The 20,420-nt window shown below is 47.4% G+C and overlaps 1 protein-coding gene across 4 annotated transcripts in view; it reads left to right on the plus strand.

Annotated features, from left to right (window-relative positions):
- Positions 1-730: 730 nt before the first annotated feature.
- EDARADD (EDAR associated death domain) overlaps positions 731-20,420 on the plus strand; it is a 54,192-nt gene continuing 34,502 nt past the window's right edge. The window contains exons 1-3 of one of the 4 annotated variants that reach the window (XM_045537259.1): positions 731-993; positions 11,983-12,041; positions 15,651-15,690. In XM_045537259.1, the coding sequence (XP_045393215.1) occupies positions 930-993; positions 11,983-12,041; positions 15,651-15,690 (163 nt within the window). In that variant the 5' untranslated portion in view covers positions 731-929. Of the gene's footprint in view, positions 994-2,013; positions 2,276-5,739; positions 7,224-8,703; positions 12,042-15,650; positions 15,701-20,420 lie in introns of those variants that run through there. The other 3 variants (XM_045537261.1, XM_045537260.1, XM_045537263.1) reach the window with 3 other exon arrangements.

Below are 20,420 nucleotides of genomic sequence, written 5' to 3' on the forward strand. Positions count from 1 at the left end.
ACTCCGTGATTACCAAGTCCACTATCCTCATGAGTGGGAAAAGCAAAAATCGAAGATCACTCAAAGAGCAGTGAAACAACGGAAATGGGAAATTTTACACATAACTCGGAGATTCATGAGTATATAGGCACTATATACTCATAGAAAATATTTCAAGAGTGGTTTGAAACACTCTTTGGGCAGCAATAGAGTAAAACCAAAGGACATAATGTGACAGCAAATTAATTGTACAGGAACCCTTTGGGAACTCTGATGAATGAGAATCATTTTTAAATTACTTTTTTTTTTGTAAATTGCAGTAAAAAGAAAAAAGAAAAAAGTCCCATTTGGATCCTACTTTAGAGTTCACAGAGCACACGGGAAAAATAAAGATAATGACGGGGGTGGACACAATTTATAGGGAAGGGGGGCACAAAGAAACAAAATGAGAAAATAAAATAATAACCTATGTATAATACCTAGTTCATCTTCCTTTAAAGAAATTAATCTTAAAATGTGTTTCTACCACCCAGCTCCTATTTGATGTGATGAAGAATGGTGATAAAAAGATGAATTACAGTTCAGAGTTTTGAAAAGCAAACGAACTGTAGGGCAATGCTTGAGGTTGGGCTAGTAACAGGATAGCCTAACTCTCTATGTGGTTCCTGACAGCCCACGTCACAGATAATTCCACCTGCATGCGAAGCACAGAAAGAACCACAAACCAAACCTCAGAACGGACTCTTAAGAGAAAATACCCTTTAAAAAATTTCCCTTCCTATGGAAAGGCAGACCAACAGGAAGTTTGTCTTCCCACCCACAAATTTCCCACAGACCTTTCATATAGAGGGTTTCACTCTGGTTAGACACACAGCAATCGTCTTCTTCTCTGAACCTCTTATTTCTTCCATGGCATATTCCAGAGAATAAAAGCCAAGGTCAAGATTGCTATGGGCCTCAGGACCACCAATCAGATAGGGAGAGGCGCACAGCAACCTCCTGGTCACCAAGTGGGTATGTAGACATTTGCCTTTTTCACGCATTGCTCAGAGCTGAGCTTTTACCAAGAGATTGCTTATGATAATTTGCTGATATATTGTACACGAAATATTATTACTGTCTCTTTCAATCCAGTTTTTACCTTTCTGTTCTTAGGTGTGAAGGCAGATATAGATTATTTAAAACTCTTCAGAGATTCCTATTACATTTAAATTGGGCCTGGCCGGGTGGCTCATACCTGTAATCCCAGCACTTTGGGAGGCTGAGGCCAGAGGACTGCATGAGGTCAGAAGTTCAAGGTTACAGGGAGCTATGATTGTGCCACTGCACTCCAGCCTGGACAACAGAGTGAGACCCCATCTCTAAAAAATAGAAAATAAATCAATTTAAATTGCCTGCAACCTTCCTATAATACACCTGTGGTTAATGATAGGCACAGTCACCTTAAGTATATTCTTAACCGATTCCAATCTGTGCTCACTTAAATAACTGGTATAAAAAGGTTGTTTAAGTTAAACCTGAATCTTTTAAAGGACCAACTGGGCCTTTCGGGGAGAACCCGAAGCCGTTTTTCCGGGAGAGGCTGTGTGTCTTTTTTCACTCCCCCGGTGTAGCCCTCGCCCTTGAGGTCATGCAACAAGAAACGCCAAAGAAAAAGCCAACTAGAGAGCGTCTGCGTGTGCCATCATGCAGCGGCGCGGGCTGCTCACAGATCAGGAGATTGTTTGCGCGTCAGGTCGCCGGCAGGCATCCCAGCCCAGACCTGCGTGCGCAGTTCTGGTGTCCCGGCGGAGGGCGCGATCGGGGAGCCGGGGAGGCGACCCGCCCGCGGCTGCTGCTGTTTGTAAAGGCCAGTCGTTCCCCGGCTGTCCGTCCGGGGCTGCAGTCGCGAGAGCCCCGCGGTGGGACCCGTGCGGGAGGACGTGGGCTCGCGGGGACCACGCGCGCTCCGGGTGCTGGCGACGCCGGGACACTCGGTCTCCCCCCAGCGCCCCAGCCCGGGGCCGCAGCACCTCGGCCCGCCTCGCGCCTCTGGAGGGAGGGACGCGGGGACGCGCGGCGAAGGGGCTTTGCCCGTTGCCAGAGCAGGAAGTGAGCGCGAGGGAGCCGCGCCGGGGACCCGGGGGGAGGAGGAGGAGGAGGAGGAGGAGGAAGAGCGGGGGCGCGTCGGGACGGCAGGACTCGTCCCAGCGGTCCCCCTGTCCTCCCCGGTCCCGGAGGCCGCCCCGCCGTGCCTTGGCGCCGGTCTGCTGCCACCCCGCCCCCATGGCTTCACCAGATGACCCTCTGGGCGCAGGTAAGGTGACGCCGCGCCGCGCCCGCACCTGGAGCGGGGACCGCGCGCGCGTGCGCGGGCCGGGAGCCCTGGAGGTGCCCGTGGCGGCGGCAGGGCTGTCGCGGCCGGGCCTCGGAGGTGCCCGAGGGGCGCCCGGGGGACCAGCCCGGACCCCAGCGCCAGACCCGGGGCCGCGCGGGGCCCCCAGCTGCACCCCCGCGGGCGGCTGCCGGTCACGGCTCGGCGCGCTCGCCTCCCGCGGCGCCCCCGGCCCTGTCCCTGTCGCCGCCACGCGTGCCTGGGCCGCGCCGTCCCTCCGCCCACGCTGCGGCCCCGGCGCTTTTGTTCTGGACCCGCGATGCCAGGTTGAGACGAGCCCCGCAGACTTCTGGCAGGGAAGGGCGCAGGGGGCCGGACTGGGTTTTCTCCTGCTCACGCGCCCCTCTCCTCCTCCTCCTCTCTCTCCTTTCCCTGCGATCGCAGGGTTCTGGCTTCATAAAGAGTGGCCCGAGCTTGTGTCCGCAGAACCACGAGGCCGACCCCACCGGTGCGACCCCGCCTCGCATCAGAATGGCCTCCAGTTCCGCCCTTACTTTAAAACACTGCGGGTTTGTACCCGCGGCCGGCATCTAGATTTTTCTTTATTCTCTCACCTGAACTGAAAGTCCTCAGAGTCCGCTTTCCAAGGATTTCTCTTTCTCTGCTCGCCCATCACCTAGGCCTTAACCTCAGTGGATGTTTCGTGAACGAAATGAATGAACGCATGGATGAATGAATGATACATCCCCCCAGAGTACCTGGGGGCTTTGTTTGGTATTGCTGAGGTTGGAAGTGCTGAAGACATTTACACAGAATCTGACATAATTGCTTAGATAAACGTGTTTCCTATTCCATTTCTGGAGCTGGGCAGGGAGAGATCTAGAATGTTCCATCCTTAATCTGTGGCTTGAGCGGTTAGAAGCAGACAGCGTGTCTGGAGGTGGTCAGACGACCCCTTCAACCGAGTTGGCGTTGTGATGTGCTGGGTTTGGGGCAGTTTCCTGGAGACTTCAAAGAAAAGATCTAAATTCTTCTTTACGTGGGGGGATTATAAATTTTGTATCAGTTGGAGATGGAGAATGAATTGTCTGGCTATCCTTCCCCTCCCCCCAGACCTACGGTTTAGAAAAACAGAAGAGGAAATAAAGGGAGAAACTCTCCTACTTCACCTTTGCACCCCCACTCCCCTGCACCTCCTTTTCAGAGAACCTGATTAACAAGGTGCCAAGAGGTGTTTCAGGCTAGATTTCACTAACAGTGGCCTCAGGTCTCATTGCATGATGATAGTTGCGGGAGAGGGATCCCGCTGCAATCAATAGCGGCAGAGAAGGTGGGGGCTGGGAAACAGTTTAGCCATGACATCAGTGTATAAGAAGCCTCAGTGAGTCAACCGGGTGACGAGGCCACCAGGGGGGCTGCTATGGTCTTAGGTGACAGTAATAGCAGTGTAGGATCCAGAATCCCAGTGACGGTACTCTCCCTCGGCTTGGCCCCACCAAAACGGATGTGCACAACCTGCAATGAATGGGCAACCTGAAACAAAGGGACCTCGACATCCCAGCACGTGTGGAATGAGGAGAGGACAGAGGATTTGAGGACAAGAGGGTGTGATATGGAAAGAATCCAAAGAATCCGTCTCTCTCAGACTTTAAGAGGTAGAACCCAAACCTGTAGGTGCGATCTTTTTTTTTTTTTTTTTGAGACAGAGTCTCACTCTGTTGCCCGGGCTAGAGTGAGTGCCATGGCGTCAGCCTAGCTCACAGCAACCTCAAACTCCCGGGCTCAAGCGATCCTCCTGCCTCAGCCTCCCGAGTAGCTGGGACTACAAGGCATGTGCCACCATGCCCGGCTAATTTTTTTGCATATATATTTTTTAGTTGGCCAGATAATTTATTTCTATTTTTAGTAGAGACGAGGTCTCGCTCAGGCTGGTCTCGAACTCCTAACCTCGAGCGATCCACCCGCCTCGGCCTCCCAGAGTGTTAGGATTACAGGCGTGAGCCACCGCGCCCGGCCTTGTAGGTGCGATCTTTAGAGGGGGATGGATTTGGGCTTCCCACAAAGAGGAGGGAGGACTCCTGAGGTTGAGAGCTCCCTGCCACTCGACAGAGGATGCTGAAGAACACAGTCATCTGAAAAATGGTTCAAGTGTCCATTCCTACTCGGGGAGTCTATCAATAAAACGAGGATTCCTCCATTTAAACACACACACACACACACACACACACACACACACACACACACACACTCACACTGTAATTTACCCTTTTCTAACATTTCATTTCATTTCTCAACCCATAGCACACACCCACCTATTCCTTCCATTTCTGTAACGAAAGCGCAGATGGTGCCAATATCTGGAACTTCTTAAATGGAATGTTCACTTCACAGCAGACCGAGTTACCATATTCTCTCGCCTGATCTCCTGCACTCACCTCCCAACTGGTGTTTTCACACCCACTCTTGCCTTCTGGCAACCTCTTCTCCAAAGGGTGGCCAGGGTGATCTTTTAAAAATCAATTAGGGCCGGGTGCGGTGGCTCACGCATGTAATCGTAGCACTCTGGGAGGCCGAGGCGGGAGGATCGTTTGAGCTCAGGAGTTTGAGACCAGCCTGAGCAAGAACGAGACCCCGTCTCTACTAAAAATAGAAAGAAATTAGCTGGACAACTAAAAATATATAGAAAAAATTAGCTGGGCATGGTGATGCATGCCTGTAGTCCCAGCTATTCGGGAGGCTGAGGCAGGAGGATCACTTGAGCCCAGGAGTTTGAGGTTGCTGTGAGCTAGGCTGACGCCACAGCACTCTAGCCCAGGCAACAGGGTGAGACTGTCTCAAAAAAAAAAAAAAAAAAAAAAAATCGATCAGATCCAGTCACTCCTCTGCTTTGAACCCTGTGCTGGCTTTGCAGCACTTCCCAGCAGTCCTCAGTCCTTATGTGGTTTCCACACTGTGTGTGACCAGTCCCTACCTGTTCCTTCAACCACCTCACCGTGGTGCCTGGTTTGGCGCCTGCTCTCATCTCCTTGAAAGCCCTTGTACCCTCCTACCTCCTGGCCTTTGCACAGGCTGTTCCTGCTACTGGAAGGTCCCTCCACTCTGCCCCAAGCCCATCTCCTGCCCTCCCTGTTACCTCCTCCTTGTCCTCAGATTTCAACTCAAAGGTGACCCAGATCCAGCCCCATGTTTTGTACTCTCAGCACATCCTGTACCTTTCCTTTCTGGTACATTTCACAGTTTCTAGTTGTGATTATTTGGCCAATAGTCACCTCCTCCCCATTAGACGGTAAGCTCCTGGATAGAGGCCATGTCTGTTTTGCACAACAGTTTGTCTCTAACACCTAGCACGGTACTCGGCACACGATTAGCCCTGGATAAACACTTATCACTTCAGTGAATGAATGAAGGATATAAAATGTAACCACATGTGCTTCAAACTGGGGGGGCGGAAAAAGAGCTCTTCCCATTTAGGCATCTTAGGAACTTAGTCATCAAGTTAGGTGCATAAACTAAGTCTACCTTATAAAGTTAAAAAAAAAAAGTTAGCATATCCACATGCATATAACAAAGGCATATATGCTATTATATTATGAGTTAATTTAAAAAGCAACTTTTGACAATGAGAAAATTCACAAGACTGTTGAGGTCACGTGGAAGGAAAACAGTCACACTGATTACGGTGTAGCACGCTCTAGCTCTCCCACTGAGAAGCAATCTAGCACTGAATGAGCCAGAATCAAATTTGTGTTCGTAAGGATAACAAAGACAGAAACAAAGAATGAGGCATTGAAGGTCAAGGTTAAAGGTGGTGCAATTGGTTGCTTTGTGGCAATGAACTAAGTGCCTGTGGCCACAGAGCACAGCAGAGCTTGCTCTTCTTTTGTTCTGGGATCTTGTTGGCATCACACAGCAGGGCTGTTTCCTGGGAGTTGTGGCCACCTGCTCGGATGCCCCCTGTGGTGGCATCTCACCCTCTCCTGCCCCTCCTGTGGGCATAGATGGGTCCAAGGTGGCAACCTGCCCTGCAGTGGCACCGGGGGGCAGCACCCAGGACGACAGGGTGAACCACTTCCAGGAGCAGCAGTGTTTGCAAAGCTGCGCCAGCCATTCTGCAAGTGACCAAAGAGAGGGGTGGCAGCTGAGGCTTTCCCTTCTCCCTTCCTCCTTTCTTCTGGCCTTCCCCTCCCTGTGGGTTTTTCCAATGCTCCCTTCATTTCTCTTCCTTCCTTATAATCCCTCCTCTTGTGCCCCCGGTGGGCTGGCTTCATGCTCCGCCGCCCTGCAGAGAAGTTGCTGTAGGAATGTACTTCCTTGGTCCCTGCCCATCTCCCAGCTTGTTCAGCCCCTGCTCCCAGGTCTGAGGGTGGCAGAGTGGGCTGCTGCGAAAGACAGAGAGGAAGCCAAAGGAGACAGCATGTCGGCACCACCTCCCCGCATTCCTGGGGCTCTGAGCCTGTTGTAACCCTGAGTGTGGCTGGGACGCCAGGGCTTCCTTCTAACCAGCAATGACAGCGGTGGGGGGTCAAAAGAAAAGCTGTGCTGCCACCACCACAACAAATGACAAATGAAAAATAAATTAACTGTGCAATCACACGTTCAAAGAATTGCCTTGGGTTCGCCACCAGCAAGCACAAAGGTTGGGAATGCCAAAAATCCCTGCCACGCTTCCTTCTTTGTCCTCTCTGAAAGGAATCTTTAGAGAAGATGTTTGAACTTCCTCTGAGAGACTGTCTCTGGGAACTGTTGACCTCTGTCTGATGTGACTAATAAAGGGAGCTGGCAGAACGTGACATGCAGTCCTTGGGCACCCACCAGTGTCTGTTTCTGGCACTGTGCCAGAAAGATCTTCTGGAATCCAGAAGATTCCTTCTGGAGAAGCCACTGGAGGCAGTACCTGGTTCCCTGCCGCTCCTGAAGAGGTTCTGATTCGGTAAATGATGAGATTTGGGGCTTTGAGTTCAGGACAAGTAGATGAGATTTTGGATTTAGAGTGGATGCTGGAATGATGAAGGCTTCTGGAGTGTTGGCATGGGGCAAATGGATTCTGCATGTGGGAAGGACATGAATTTTGGGGGGGCCAGAGAGGGGATCGTTATGGGTTGATTTGTGTCCTCCCAAATAGAGATGTTGGAGTCCTAGCCCACAATACCTCAGAAAGTGACCTGATTTGGACACAGAGTCTTTAGGGAGATAATTGAGTCAAAAACAAGTCAATTAGTACAATGAGTAGGTGCTAATCCATTGGCTGGTGTCCATATAAAAAGGGGGAAATTTGGACACAGAGATACCCGCAAAGAGTCTGCCAGGTGGTCAGTGCATGAGCCACTTCTAGAAGTTGATGGTCTGGAAAACAGATTCTGGAGCCAGAAATTTCCACATACAAATTCTGGCCTTTTCACTTAACCCTGTGAGTTTGAGCACTCAATAAAGAGGGGTACTTAATAACTTTCTCAGGGTTAGTGTCAGGCTTACCCAAGACTGCATCTTAACCATACAGCACAGAGCAGACCCCAAGAAAGCGGGAGGTCGAGCTGTTATTCAACATGCTCACTGCCATGGGAGTCGTATTTAACTCAGGCTAGTTTTGAGCCCGGGGCCTCGTGAAGCAAAACCCTGCACTCGATTCGTGAAAATCTTGTGGATGTTCTTATTGTTACCATTAATATTGACAATTTAATTCTAGAAATGTGGATTGGGTTGCATGTAACTCAGGCACAGAAAACAATAAAAAATAACAAATTAGAAAGGATCGTTTTGTTTTAATAAAACACCTTGGCCCCAGGGAAATTTGGCTTTTTTTTTTTTCCTAGTGTGACTGTCAATGTGTTAAGGTCCAAGTGCCCTGAACTTTCAGCCTGGAGATGCTCTTTGACCTGTATGGCTACTGCTACTCACCATTCATGGACTTTTACAGCAGGAAGGGGACATAGAGGCTCTCTGTTCACCCCCTAATATTACAGGTTGGGGACTCAGGGCCCACCGAAACAAAGCGACGGAGCTTTCACCTGAGGAGTCTGAGAGCCAGGCGGGTTGCCCTGGCCAGGGTCCCTGCTGCATCATCTCTCATGCCTTTTGTGGAACTCTCTAGAAGATGCTCCTAGGAATTAAATATCATTCTCACTGCCATCAAGGAGATTCCTATTAGTCAGTTTCCAGCTAATTTGGGGTAGAGTCACCCATCTGGTGGCGGCCAGGAGCAGGGGCAGGACCCCCACCTGCGCTGGAGGAGCCGCTGGGCCTGCTCCTCTGGGCTCACACGGCCCCCCATTCTGTTTGGGGCTCCTTTGTGCCCCTCCTCCCATCAGATACCAGAGCCTTGCCTGGGGGCTCGGCCTGCTGTTCCCAGGGACTTGTAAAAACAAACATTTTAAAGCTTCTAAATAAAAACTGTTTGATTTCATACTTAATAGGATTGTAAAGGTGCAACTCCAAGGGCTCTGCGAGAGACTTCAGGACAACTTTCTACTTCTCGATCAGTCTCAGATAACCAGGATCAGCCCTCCTGCACATAACTTCCTTGGCACGCAAAAATCCGGGCCTGTGAGAACAAAAGCCGTTTGGCACGATCTGAAACAAACGCCAGGGCTAAGGCGCAGTAGCAGATCCAGCGTGCGGGGCGCCTGGGTCTCTGAGCTCACTTGGCAATGAACTTAATCCACAGCTTGATTGATACAAGGCAAAGGCCGCCACGGAACCATTAGCATGAAAATAATAAAAGATCTGAAAATGCCTCTAATACTAGTTCTAAAGACTCTCACCTCGTTGTTGCGCTTCAGGAAACAAACAAACAAAAACCCTAAATTCTACATTCTTCGCTTCTTAAATTCCACTTATTCTCAGAAATGTCAGAGCAAAGCGAGACTTGCTGCCTCCAGGTGTTTGTCTTCTGCCTGGATCTTCCTGTTAGCCTCCTAGCGCCCCAGGACCTGCCGGTTATGGGGGCGGTAGAAATGCATCCAGCCACCCAGGTGCTTAGCTGAGCGTGGGAACCAGGGAGCTGTGAGGCCTCCTTGTGCAGAGGGATAGCCCGAGGCTTGGAAAGCTTCCTTGACTCTTCCAAGGTCACAGCACCAGACTCGTTCAAGGTCAAGCTGCTAGCTCGGAGTGCTATCTTCCTTTTCACTGCCCTGTTTGCCTCCTCACTGCTGCTTTTGGGTGTGATCCTGCCTTTCTCAGCCCTCTCCTGCAATTTCCTCCTCTTTTAGGTCTTTTTCTTTTTCCTTCTGCTCATACTAATTTTTCTGGAGGAAGCAGGATGAACTTGTCATAGACACAGCGGGCGGTGTGTGCACGGGATGCTGTCAGGGGCATTTAGAAACCGCCAGCCTCACCCCACCCCACCCCCAGCCCAGCGCTCCAAATCTCTGGCAGCCCATTTGCCTGAAATTCCACGTGTGGATACCTGTTACCATGCCGCACCCCTGATGGGATAACCTTTTAAAGTGTTGTCATCCAGGCACACTTCAGTGAAATATTTGAGACTAGGCTTTGGTGGGAGGGAAGAAGAGACTTGAGACTATTTTGTGGTGGCCTTCTACTACCCCCTCCCCAAGCAAGAGCCAGAATGTGAGGACAGAAAGAAAAACTAGAGCACTGAATGCAGGTGTGTCTGGCTATGAAGCGTGGTCGTGCATCACTAACGACAGGGATACGTTCAGAGGAAGGCGTTGTTAGGCGATTGCATTGTCGTGCAAACATCACAGAGTGTATTTGCACAAACCTAGATGGGATATAGCCCACTGCACACCTAGGCTATGGCAGATAGCCCATTGCTCCTAGGCTACGAGCCTGTACAGCATGCGACAGTACTGAATACTGTAGGCAACTGTAACATAATGGTAAGTATTCGTGTATCCCAACAGATCTAAACATAGAAAAGGTACAGTGAAAATAGGGTATTACAGTCTTATGGGGCCACCGTTGTATACAGACTGTACGTTAATGCATCACGTTCTTTGTCATCTTGAGGCCTTTGCCTATGCTGTTCCCTCTGCTTAGAATGCTTTTCCCTCCCCGACCCCTCCTCCTGGCTGTCTTCAACTCATCCTCCAGACTCAGATATCAATTCCTCTGCGGGCGCTTCTGCAGCCCCTGCCCCCCTCCCCAGAGTGCACCCCAGGCCGGGTATGTGCTCATCCTCTGTTTCCGTGCCATTCTGCACTTCCACGGCCTTGACACTGAGGACTCTGCATGTAACTACCTGTAGCTCAGGGTGGTGTTCGCAACACAGTTGGTCTTTTAGTTTCTTTCCATCAATTTATATCCAGATCTGAGTCTGTATTCCACTGGGTTGGCTGGAAATTCCATTTCAATCAGATCGGACCCCTCCCTGCCTCCTTAGGGCCACACAGGAATCTGAGAGGCTTACGTGGTGTTGGGAAAACTAGGAAATGATCTTGAATTTTTAGTGCATCGGGTAGGGCGATGACGTCTCATTGTCTAAGCCTGAGAAGTCCTCTGAGACCCAGCAGCCGTCTGTGTCCGTTTCTGTGCCAGACACAAAGCACAAATATCTTTGCTGGGGTCGGATCCTGGGTCCCAGGGATTAGTTAGCCCGTTCCATGCTGTCTCCAGTGTTGTCTGTGCTCTGCCAGGGACTGGGGCACAGTCCCTGCTCCTGGGAGCTACAGACGTCTATGCCCTGCTCCTGGGAGGACACTGGCAATGGGGGGACTCCATTTGTCCCCACTTCTTTTCAGTGACTGTAGCCTCTCCTAAAACAATGAGATGTTGTCTTCAAGCAGCTTCTCCTTTGGGCATTGTCAACACCCATGGGACAAAGAAATATGGAAATCCCGGACACACTCAGCAGGGAGAACAAACACAAATCATTATCCCAATAAGTTGTCCTGCCATGCTTTGGAGCCTCAGGGGCATTCGCAGGACCTAGAGCCTGGTTCACAGTATGTAGCATGTACTTGAGGATGTGGATAAAAAGTAAATGTTGAATCTTAGTTGGCTCATGGCTGCCACTTAGGGTTTTGCAGGTTGTGCACTGCACAAATCTAGAGGATCCCACTCAAACAGATTTGATTATTTACTGAGACAGCTTTCTGGCAGATGTCTTGTAAAGCATTTTGGAGAGAGGGAACTTTTTTCTAATTTGTAAAAATTCATATGATTTAGGCCTTCCCCGAGGCTTGTACTGTTTTCTGTATTTCCTCATTAAATTCCTTGCATGCAACAAGTAGTAAAGCATGAGAAACAAAATATTGAGAAATCCAGATCACTTTTTGCTTGATAAAAATGCTGTGCGATGCTGTTGACCTTATTAATCCACGTGAGCTACGTCCAGAAGCTTAATAAAAATGAGTTGCAGAAGAGTTAGGAGATCAGGAAAGAAACAGATTCGGAATTAAATGATTCCTGCCCAAAGTTATGTCAAATTCATTATGCAAAAGCGTGGTTAGTTCATGCCTGCACGAGTTGTGGTTATTTGCCACTCTGTTTGTAGAAATTTATAGGCAGCCCCTTCTAAAACGTGGTGTTTTTGTTTTTACAAGGTGTCTTTTTCTTAATCTCTTTCTTGATGTAATCTGAACGTGTTCCTCATTTTGTCTCCACTAATAATTGCAAGTAAGGTTTTCTCCGACCTTACTAAAGTGGCTTGTGTCTACAGGAGGACTCATTTGTGCTTTCAAATTAAAGCAGATACTCTGCATTTGGGTTTCTGTTTTGTTTTTTTACAGATCACATGGCAAAGGAGCCAGTGGAAGACACAGACCCTAGCACTTTATCCTTTAACATGGTAGGTTGCAAATTTGACGCTAACGGTGATAACTCCCGTTTTCCTTTTCTTTTCCTTTGTTATTTCTTTATGTTTTTATTACTCAGTATTTACATGAGGCTCAGAAACCCCAAAGTAAGATTCTTCTAGGATAAACTGCTTTATCTTGGCATTGTCTGTGATGATAATAAACTCTAGGTTTCTCCGGGTTAAAAAGGGTCTTAGATTCTGTTCTTTTTTTGCACACCCTGGAAGTGATCTTGGATGATGTGAGCTCTTTGTCTACTTGCCTACTTTTAACACCGTTGGTCTATACTCACCGAGTGGCCTCTCTGCCCGAGGGACACACACATGACTTGATTACTCTGTGATTGCAGTTAACCTCAGAAGCTGGCTTCTGAGCCCCGGCCCTACCCCACCCATAACCACTCTGTGATGTGTCCACTGCTTTAAGGTTTACCAAAGATTTCACATACAAGCTGCTTTGCAACCTCCAGAGATCCTGTGAGATAGTGAGGCAGGTATTTTTCTCCCTCTTTTACTGGGGAGGAAATGGCTGTTCACGGATGTGCACACAGTCCCCTAGAGGGGACGGACTAGCTTCCTTCCTGCACAGCCCTGCTTCTTGCAGGGGACCAGATCAGTGCCCTGGACAGCGCTGTGTGTGTCACCACGCAGAGAGCGTAAGGCACATCCCTTTTGTTCCAGATGTTTGGAGGACAGGCTCTACGGAGTCGTGGAAAGTTCTGGTTAACTAATTTAAAGTGACATAAAATACATTCCATATAATTAAATTAAATGTCTTCAAATCTGGAGTGTCTTGAGGACCAGCCATGTTCGTTTTCCTGTCCTTTAATTACCACTGGGCAGTCCGGTAAGTATGGATGGCTTAGGGGACCAAGCGTTGACGCACAGAGGGAATTAATATCAAAAAATTCTCTGCCTCTTCACTGTCATCCAAATGGAATGAACAGCCCTGTGGCCGTGGCTAATGGTTGCTCAGGGGTGGTCTGTTACTGAAGCCTTTCTTTGGTTTCCATAAAGTGTTACTCAGGTGGCCCTTTCTTTCCCTTCCTACTGTCCCCATGGTGACTGTCCAGGTCTCCCGGTAGCATCCTCTCCTTCCCTGGGGGCCATTCTCCTTACTGCTCACCTTGGGTCTGGGCTACCTCTAATCATGTCTCCACGCTGGGGACAAAGTGATCTTTCCAAAGCTTCCCTCTTATTAGTTTCTTAGGGCTGTCATAACAAATACCCCAGCTTTTGTGGCTTAAGCGACAGAAATGTACTCTCTCCTGGTTCTTCTGGAAGTGGGAAGCTTCTGAAGAAGTCAAGGTGTTGACAGGGCTGTGCTTCCTCCAGAGGGAAGAATCCCTGTCCCTGTCTCTTGTCGCTTCTGGTGGTTGCCGGCAGTCCTGGGCGTCCCTTGGCTTGTAGCTGCGTCCCTCCATTCCCTCCCTTCGTCGGCACGTGGCCATCTTCGCCCTGGGCGTCTGTATCTCTCCCCTTCCTCTGAGTCATGTGGGGTTAAGGGCCTCCCTGACTCCAGCATGATGTCATCGTAACTGAACTATTCGTCATTACATCTATAAGACCCTATTTCCAAGTAAGGTCACATTCTGAAGCATTGGGGGTTAGGACTCCAACATGTCTTTTTTGGGAGCCTGAATTCAACCCTAGCATTCCTGCTGTGTGCAGGATCAAGTACCTACTCCTTGACGTGGCCCATGAGGCCCTCCATGACCTTGTCTCAGTATCTACTGCTCACCTGATGAGCCGGTTGTGTAGCTGTTTGTTGCTTCTTAAACACTCCATGTCCTCTCACCTTCCCAGGATATCAGTAGTGCCGTTCCGCCGTCGAGGACGGTCTCCCTGCTTCCTCACCCGGTGAGCCTCTATGCATCCTCCCATTTCAGCTCGAGTGTCCCCTGATCTGTGAAGCCTTCTTTGCCTTGGGACCTTCAGCTGGTCCCTTCTTCATAGCCAAATCTCAACTTGTCATTGCACTGAATTGAAACTGTCTGCTTGTCCAACTTCCCACGAGACTGTGTTGGCCGTCTTCCAATGTGCAGGGCCGGGCACAAGGCAGGTAGCAGCAGATGCTTGATGAACCAAGCATCCCAAGAACCTAGAACAGCATCCCATCCCTTTGCCAACTTTCATGGTCTTTCTTGGAAACTGCTTCCGTCATTTCTTATCCAACCCTGCCTTCCTCTGTCCTCTTCCAACAGACATCTCTGCTTCAGGCTGATGGGTCTTTTATACCTGCAACTCCTCCAGCCACCTGGCCTCCCCTGCTGCTGCTGTGTCCCCCATCTGCAACCAGCTCGCTCCTTCCTCTTGGTTCTTCCAAATCGAGGGCATCCTCTAGGCTTAGCTCAAGCATCAGTGGCTCTAGAAGCCCAGGCACACTTCCAGTGGATGTTTATTTAACACTGCATCAAAATCCAGAGATGCAAAGATCATGGTCTCATCTCTGGAAAAACTCACAGGATAGCTGAGGAAATAGACAAGTACTTTTAAAAACAGACCGATAAGTGTTATAGTACAGGTATGTGTTCCCTCCTCTTGGGAGTAGAGCGATGAGAAGAACTAATTTCAGTCTGGGATAGAACTGCTTGACTATGAAGTTTTCTGTGTTGATTGATTTTTATTTACTTATTTATTTTCACTGGGAAGTGGTTGGAGGCTTTTAGAGTTTCTGAAACTTCACCGCCCTGCTCCAAAGAAACTCCAAGGAAAAGGCATTTTATACAAAACCGTCCGAATTTGTTTATTTTTCTCCTCTGTCAAAGGAAGACATGGATGAAACCTACTGGAAATATGCAAGATATGACTTTGTTCAGGCTGGAGGGCAGGGGCCGAGTGTGGAGTCGGAGCCAAGCAGGACTTAGGGGACAGGCTTGGGAAACTGGGCACATTCTCACGCCTCGCATCAATGTCTTCAGAGAATGGCTACATTGTTTACTCTGAAATAAGTTTCCAGAAGATTAGAAACCCGCATATAAGTAAGAACAAATTAAAATATGTGTGATTGTAAGAGCGTTTGTTAATTTGAATTCCCTGTGACAGTATTACCCTCAACTAATGCATTGAGGAACTGTTCATAACTGTGCAGAATTGCTAACTGATTTTTAGATCTGTGTGCAATCAACAAGACAGTAATCTTTTGAGTCCCATCCTACTCAACTCGGGACAGAGCTCTGTATTAGCAAGTATTGCCCGGAACACGGGCTTATTGACCCAAAGGACTGTCACAGAAATGATGAGAAGAAATGAGTCTATCCTTCTAATTTAAGAAAACAAATTCTTCTCAATTTTAAACTGCAGGAGACCAGCACTGCAGAAAAGAGCAGAAGTGTGGTTTAGTGGTTAGAGCTGAGGAAATCTGGAAGGATTATTCTATTTCATCTTCCAGCATTAGCTTCCTGTAGACCTTGATTTCTCGATTATCAGTTGAGAATAGAAACAATCAATGGATCATGCCAACTGGATAAGTTTGAGGCTAAACATTTCCAGGGTTTTTCAATGAAATCATGACTTTCCCAAGACAAAGCTTTCTTTTCACTTTGATCTTAGAATTGACTATGGCATTTAAAAATAACTCTTCTCTTTTGTTGCTTTCAACAGTCAGACAAATATCCCATTCAAGATACGGGACTCCCCAAAGGTACGTACAGGTAATATAACTACTTGAACTTGTGATTATTTTAATAACTTGAACAAAGCACTAGTCAAAGTAATTTTTCATTAAAATTCTAAAACAGAAACACGCCGATAATTTAACTCATGATTTGTTACATGACTATCTTAGCAATGAACTTTCTTAGTAAAATCTGCAAATTATTTCATGACACATCATACATTAAGTTCCTAAGAGGGGGCGGGTGCAGTGGCTCACTCCTGTAATCCTAGCACTCTGGGAGGCTGAGGCAGGAGGATCGCTTGAGGTCAGGAGTTCAAGACTTGCCTGAGCAAGAACTAGACTGTGTCTCTACAAAAAAATAGAAAAATTAGCCTGGCGTGGTGGTGCAAGGCTGTGTTCCATTGTGAATGCCAAGCTGCTGGTTGTCGCAGGGGGGCATCTACCTTGTATTCGAGTGACGGCCCAGAGATGAGGGGTGGGGGTGGGGTGAGGGTGGAGACAACAGTCAGATCTGACGAGCATCGGAGAGGGCAGGGGCATCCGGCTTCCTGGTCACTGTCACGGGTAGGCCTGCCCAGCACACGCGGACACGTGTTTCCCCCGTGGTTTCTGTGGTAGCGGGTAATCGCAGGGAGCTCCCCGCCATGGCCCACCTGTGGGTAAGTCCAGGGTTTGACCGAAGCTCTCCTCCTCCCTCCTCCCTACCCTGGACTCTACTCCCTGCTCTCTGAAATCACACCATTAGAGACTCATTCCTTTCCTGTCCTATGCCTGTCCCTGGAGTGGTAGTTGTGTAGGGAAAGGAGGCTGGATTGAGTCCAAATCCTGGCTGTGCTAGGGGAGGCTTCTGGCAACCTCCCCCTTCCCTTTGCCCTTGCCACGAATGACCTCTAAGTCCCCTGCATCCGCCACTCTGGGACTCCCCATTTCAGCAGGAAAGCAGAAGGTCACAGGGACAGATCAGAGGCAGTCTTGGGCAGTGGTCCTTAACTTCAGTGTGAAGAAGCATCATCATGGGAACATGTTTAAAATGCAGATCCTGGGCCCCCTTGCCGCCCCCCCCAATCATGATTTGGTTGATCTGGGATTAGGCCCAAGACTCTGCCTTTTAACTCATGGAGACCGCACTTTGAGAACCTGCCTAGGGAGCTTGAAGGCAAGAGCAGCTCAACTGCCTGGCTCTGAGTGGCCTCAGCAAGTGACTTCAGGTCTCAGGGTCTCACTTTTCTCATCAGCACAGTGGGAGGACAAGGTGAGCATCTACCTCCCAGGGTGCTGGTGAGAATTTGCTGAAATGAAGTCTAGAATGTTGCCTGGCACACATGAGCCCCAGGCAGGGGTGGAGGGAAATCTGGCCAAAGAATTGGGAAAAATCATGGTGCAATCTGGCTCGAGATTTTCGTTTTTTAATCACCCTTGAATATGATTTCCTGTTTTGAACGAAAAAGATTGTTGCTTAGCAATCTGATCGTAGAGTAACTTACAGTTCAAGTTTCCCCTAGAATTTTGAGTTCTACAAAACCTTAATTAAAACTGTTATGAGTTTGCAAGTCACATGACTGACTGTAAAAACCGTACCCTAGACTATTTCTTTGTGCTTAGTCATGGTGAACAGTGTTTTTTTTCTTAGATCAAGGGACAGGCTGGACTGAACAGTATTATTAAGCGCATAATTTCCTACCTCTGAATAAATACATCATTTTATATGTAAATGAACCATGGCTAGAAGTTTAAAAACTTACTGCAACATTTGCATTTAATAATATAACAATTTAATGTCTGCTAGCATTTTTCTTTAACATCACTAATAGGGCCAGTGCCATCATTAGACATTTATGGTAATTTACTCGTTAAAGTTGTTTTTTTGGGGAAAGAAAATCCACATAAATTAGCGAAGAGACTAAGTACAAATTTAGGACCCTAACATTTAAGTGAGTTTTAGGGGGCTCAACTTTATTTAATAGACGAATCATTTGTAATTAATGTTAATTTCTGTATGGTTAAAAAGTCCTCAAAAATCTATTTTCTTAAGCAGATTAAATATATTTTACAAAATCTTTTTTGTACTGCTACTATATTCCTACTTTGTTCATGGAGCATATAAAGCTATACTTTTTAACATGGGCCAAACTCGAGTGGTTTTGAATAATGTGGTTTTAATAATCAGCTGAGGAAATGTAGTGTCATTTTCAGTGATAAGCATCTTTTTTTGAGGTGCAGTGTGTTAATGTTATCCCTGTTTTCTCATGGGGACAAATGCATAGCTTCCATCTGAGTCAGCCACCCCCGAATTTAGAGAGTTCAGGGGGTTCATTAGTGGGGCCTCTTTTCTGAGAGCCGTCCTGAGTCTGCAGATACTAGAGTCAGGACTAACATGAGACTGGGGTGTGTTTTACGTCACATAATTCCCGATATGTTATAGAAGCTGCTCGAGTGAGTATTCTTAAGGGAATGTGACTCTCCCCGTTTTAACAGAAAACTGTGTTTGGAAAAAGAATTTTGATTTTTAAGCCACTGTTCCTAGTGGGAAAAAATTGCATATAGACAAGGACTCACACCGATCAATCAAGATTTGAGCATCTTCATTTTCTCCAGCATGCCTGCTCTTTTCTGTTATTGTTCAAAACAGTGGTGTAGTGAATTTAAAAGTTAAAGAGAAATAAAGTAGACTAATTCTACTGGTAAGAATCTTGAGGAGTTGGAACTTAAGCATAGATGCTATTTTGGGGGCCTTTTAGAACAATTTGTTAATTACATGTGAGAAGTAGTACTTTAGTTTGAACATGTGGAGGGGAAATAAACAAGTACTAAGGAAATCACTAAATAATTCAAAAGTAAAAGTGTCTCCCCTAGAACTAGCAAGCCAATACGCTGTATTTTATGTGATTTCCCACCTGGCAGATTGCCAGTGATGTCTTGTTAAACAGTGTCCCTGTTCTAGCAAGAAACTAACCATCCCTCCCACCTGCATTATTCACGCTGTATGTCCTCATCCTGTTTGTTCCATAAATACACTTCCAACCTCTTGACAGAGACCCTCTTGGGAATCTTCTGTTACAATAAACCAAACATCACCGCCCCGCCCCCGAATTATGACAAGAATATGAAGGGGACTATTCTCCAAAATTTTTTTTTCTTTTGTGGATAGGAGAGCAAAGGAGAGAGAGAGGGATAGGACCACAGGGGCATTTGGAGTACCATATAAGAAAAATGGCTATTAAATTCAAGTTCTTGTATTGGGGGTAAAAAAAAAAAAAAAACGCTTTAAAACAAACTGGGTCAACAATGATGACATTGTGAGAATTAGTTTGGTGCTGAAATCACATGCCCTTCACTTTTTGCTGTGAAGACCCATACTTTAGTGTGTATCAGAATTATGGAGTACACCTGTAAGTCCCTCCTACCTGGGAGGATTGTGTGTTTGAGCCCAGCCTGGGCAATGTAGTGAGATCCCTGTTTCCAAACACAAGAATTACATGGGGTGCATGTTAACAATACAGATTGCTGGGATCCCTGAAATTCCAGTCTAGGGGGCCTGGGATGGAGCCCAGGGATCTGCATTGCTGACCAGCGGCTCAAGTGGTGGGGATGCAGAAGAGCTGAGGGCTGCATTGGGAGAAACACAAGCTTAGGCCAGATGACCACCACTCAAGCTTTAGAAAGATACCATACAGAACCTCAGTAAAAGACTATGCTTTTAGTTTACAGTTCTTAGATAATAGTATTATTATTATTATTATTATTTTTGAGACAAGAGTCTCACTCTGTTGCCCGGGCTAGAGTGCCGTGGCGTCAGCCTAGCTCACAGCAACCTCAAACTCCTGGGCTCAAGCGATCCTCCTGCCTCAGCCTCCCGAATAGCTGGGACTACAGGCATGCGCCACCATGCCCGGCTAATTTTTTCTACATATTGTTAGCTGTCCACATAATTTCTTTGTATTTTTAGTAGAGACGGGGTCTCACTCTTGCTGAGGCTGGTCTCGAACTCCTGACCTCGAGTGATCCTCCCGCCTCGGCCTCCCAGAGTGCTAGGATTATAGGCGTGAGCCACCGTGCCTAGCCTCTTAGATAATATTATTAAGAAAAAAAGTCCTTTCCTCCAGAATTGTGTGAGGCACTGAGTATACATAGTCCCTTATTTGAACAAATCTAGTAGCCCAGCTCAGTAATAGGCAAATGAATGTTAATGGATATAAAAAATAAATAAATGAATCATTCAATCCCTCACTTTACCCTGGCTTTTGAACCCTGAGTTAAACAGTTCTGTGTAAAGCTTTCTAACTCTAAAAATTTACGTGATGCTAAAAATCTCTTTTAAAACATGCTGTATGTTTATGAACTTTCAAGTTTTGAGAATGGCTTTGAATTCTGCGACTAAAGATTAGAATCTGATGGAACAAAATGAGTTTTTTAACACATTTTGTACAATCTGTACCACAAGTGGGGAAACTGTGAAGTTAATACATGTGTAAAACCACCCAAGAATGGAATTCTGTCCGAACAGTTCGTTTTGAAAGATGTTCAACATTTAGCGTGCATTTCAAGTTCCTTTGCCTTTCACTGACATCAGTTTAAACCTTGTTAAACCTGAACTTGAATAATAGAACTGAAATGGTTTGGGTTTGACCTTTAGGTGGGGTGAGCTATCAGGATGAACATAATCCCACTCTGCTGTCTGAAAGGCTTAGTACCATGTCAGACCAATGAATGAACATGGTGGAATTTGATGTACTGTTAATCACGGGAGAATGTGT

The sequence above is a fragment of the Lemur catta genome, chromosome 25 (assembly GCF_020740605.2).
Source record: "Lemur catta isolate mLemCat1 chromosome 25, mLemCat1.pri, whole genome shotgun sequence".
NCBI classification, from domain to species: Eukaryota; Metazoa; Chordata; class Mammalia; order Primates; family Lemuridae; genus Lemur; species Lemur catta.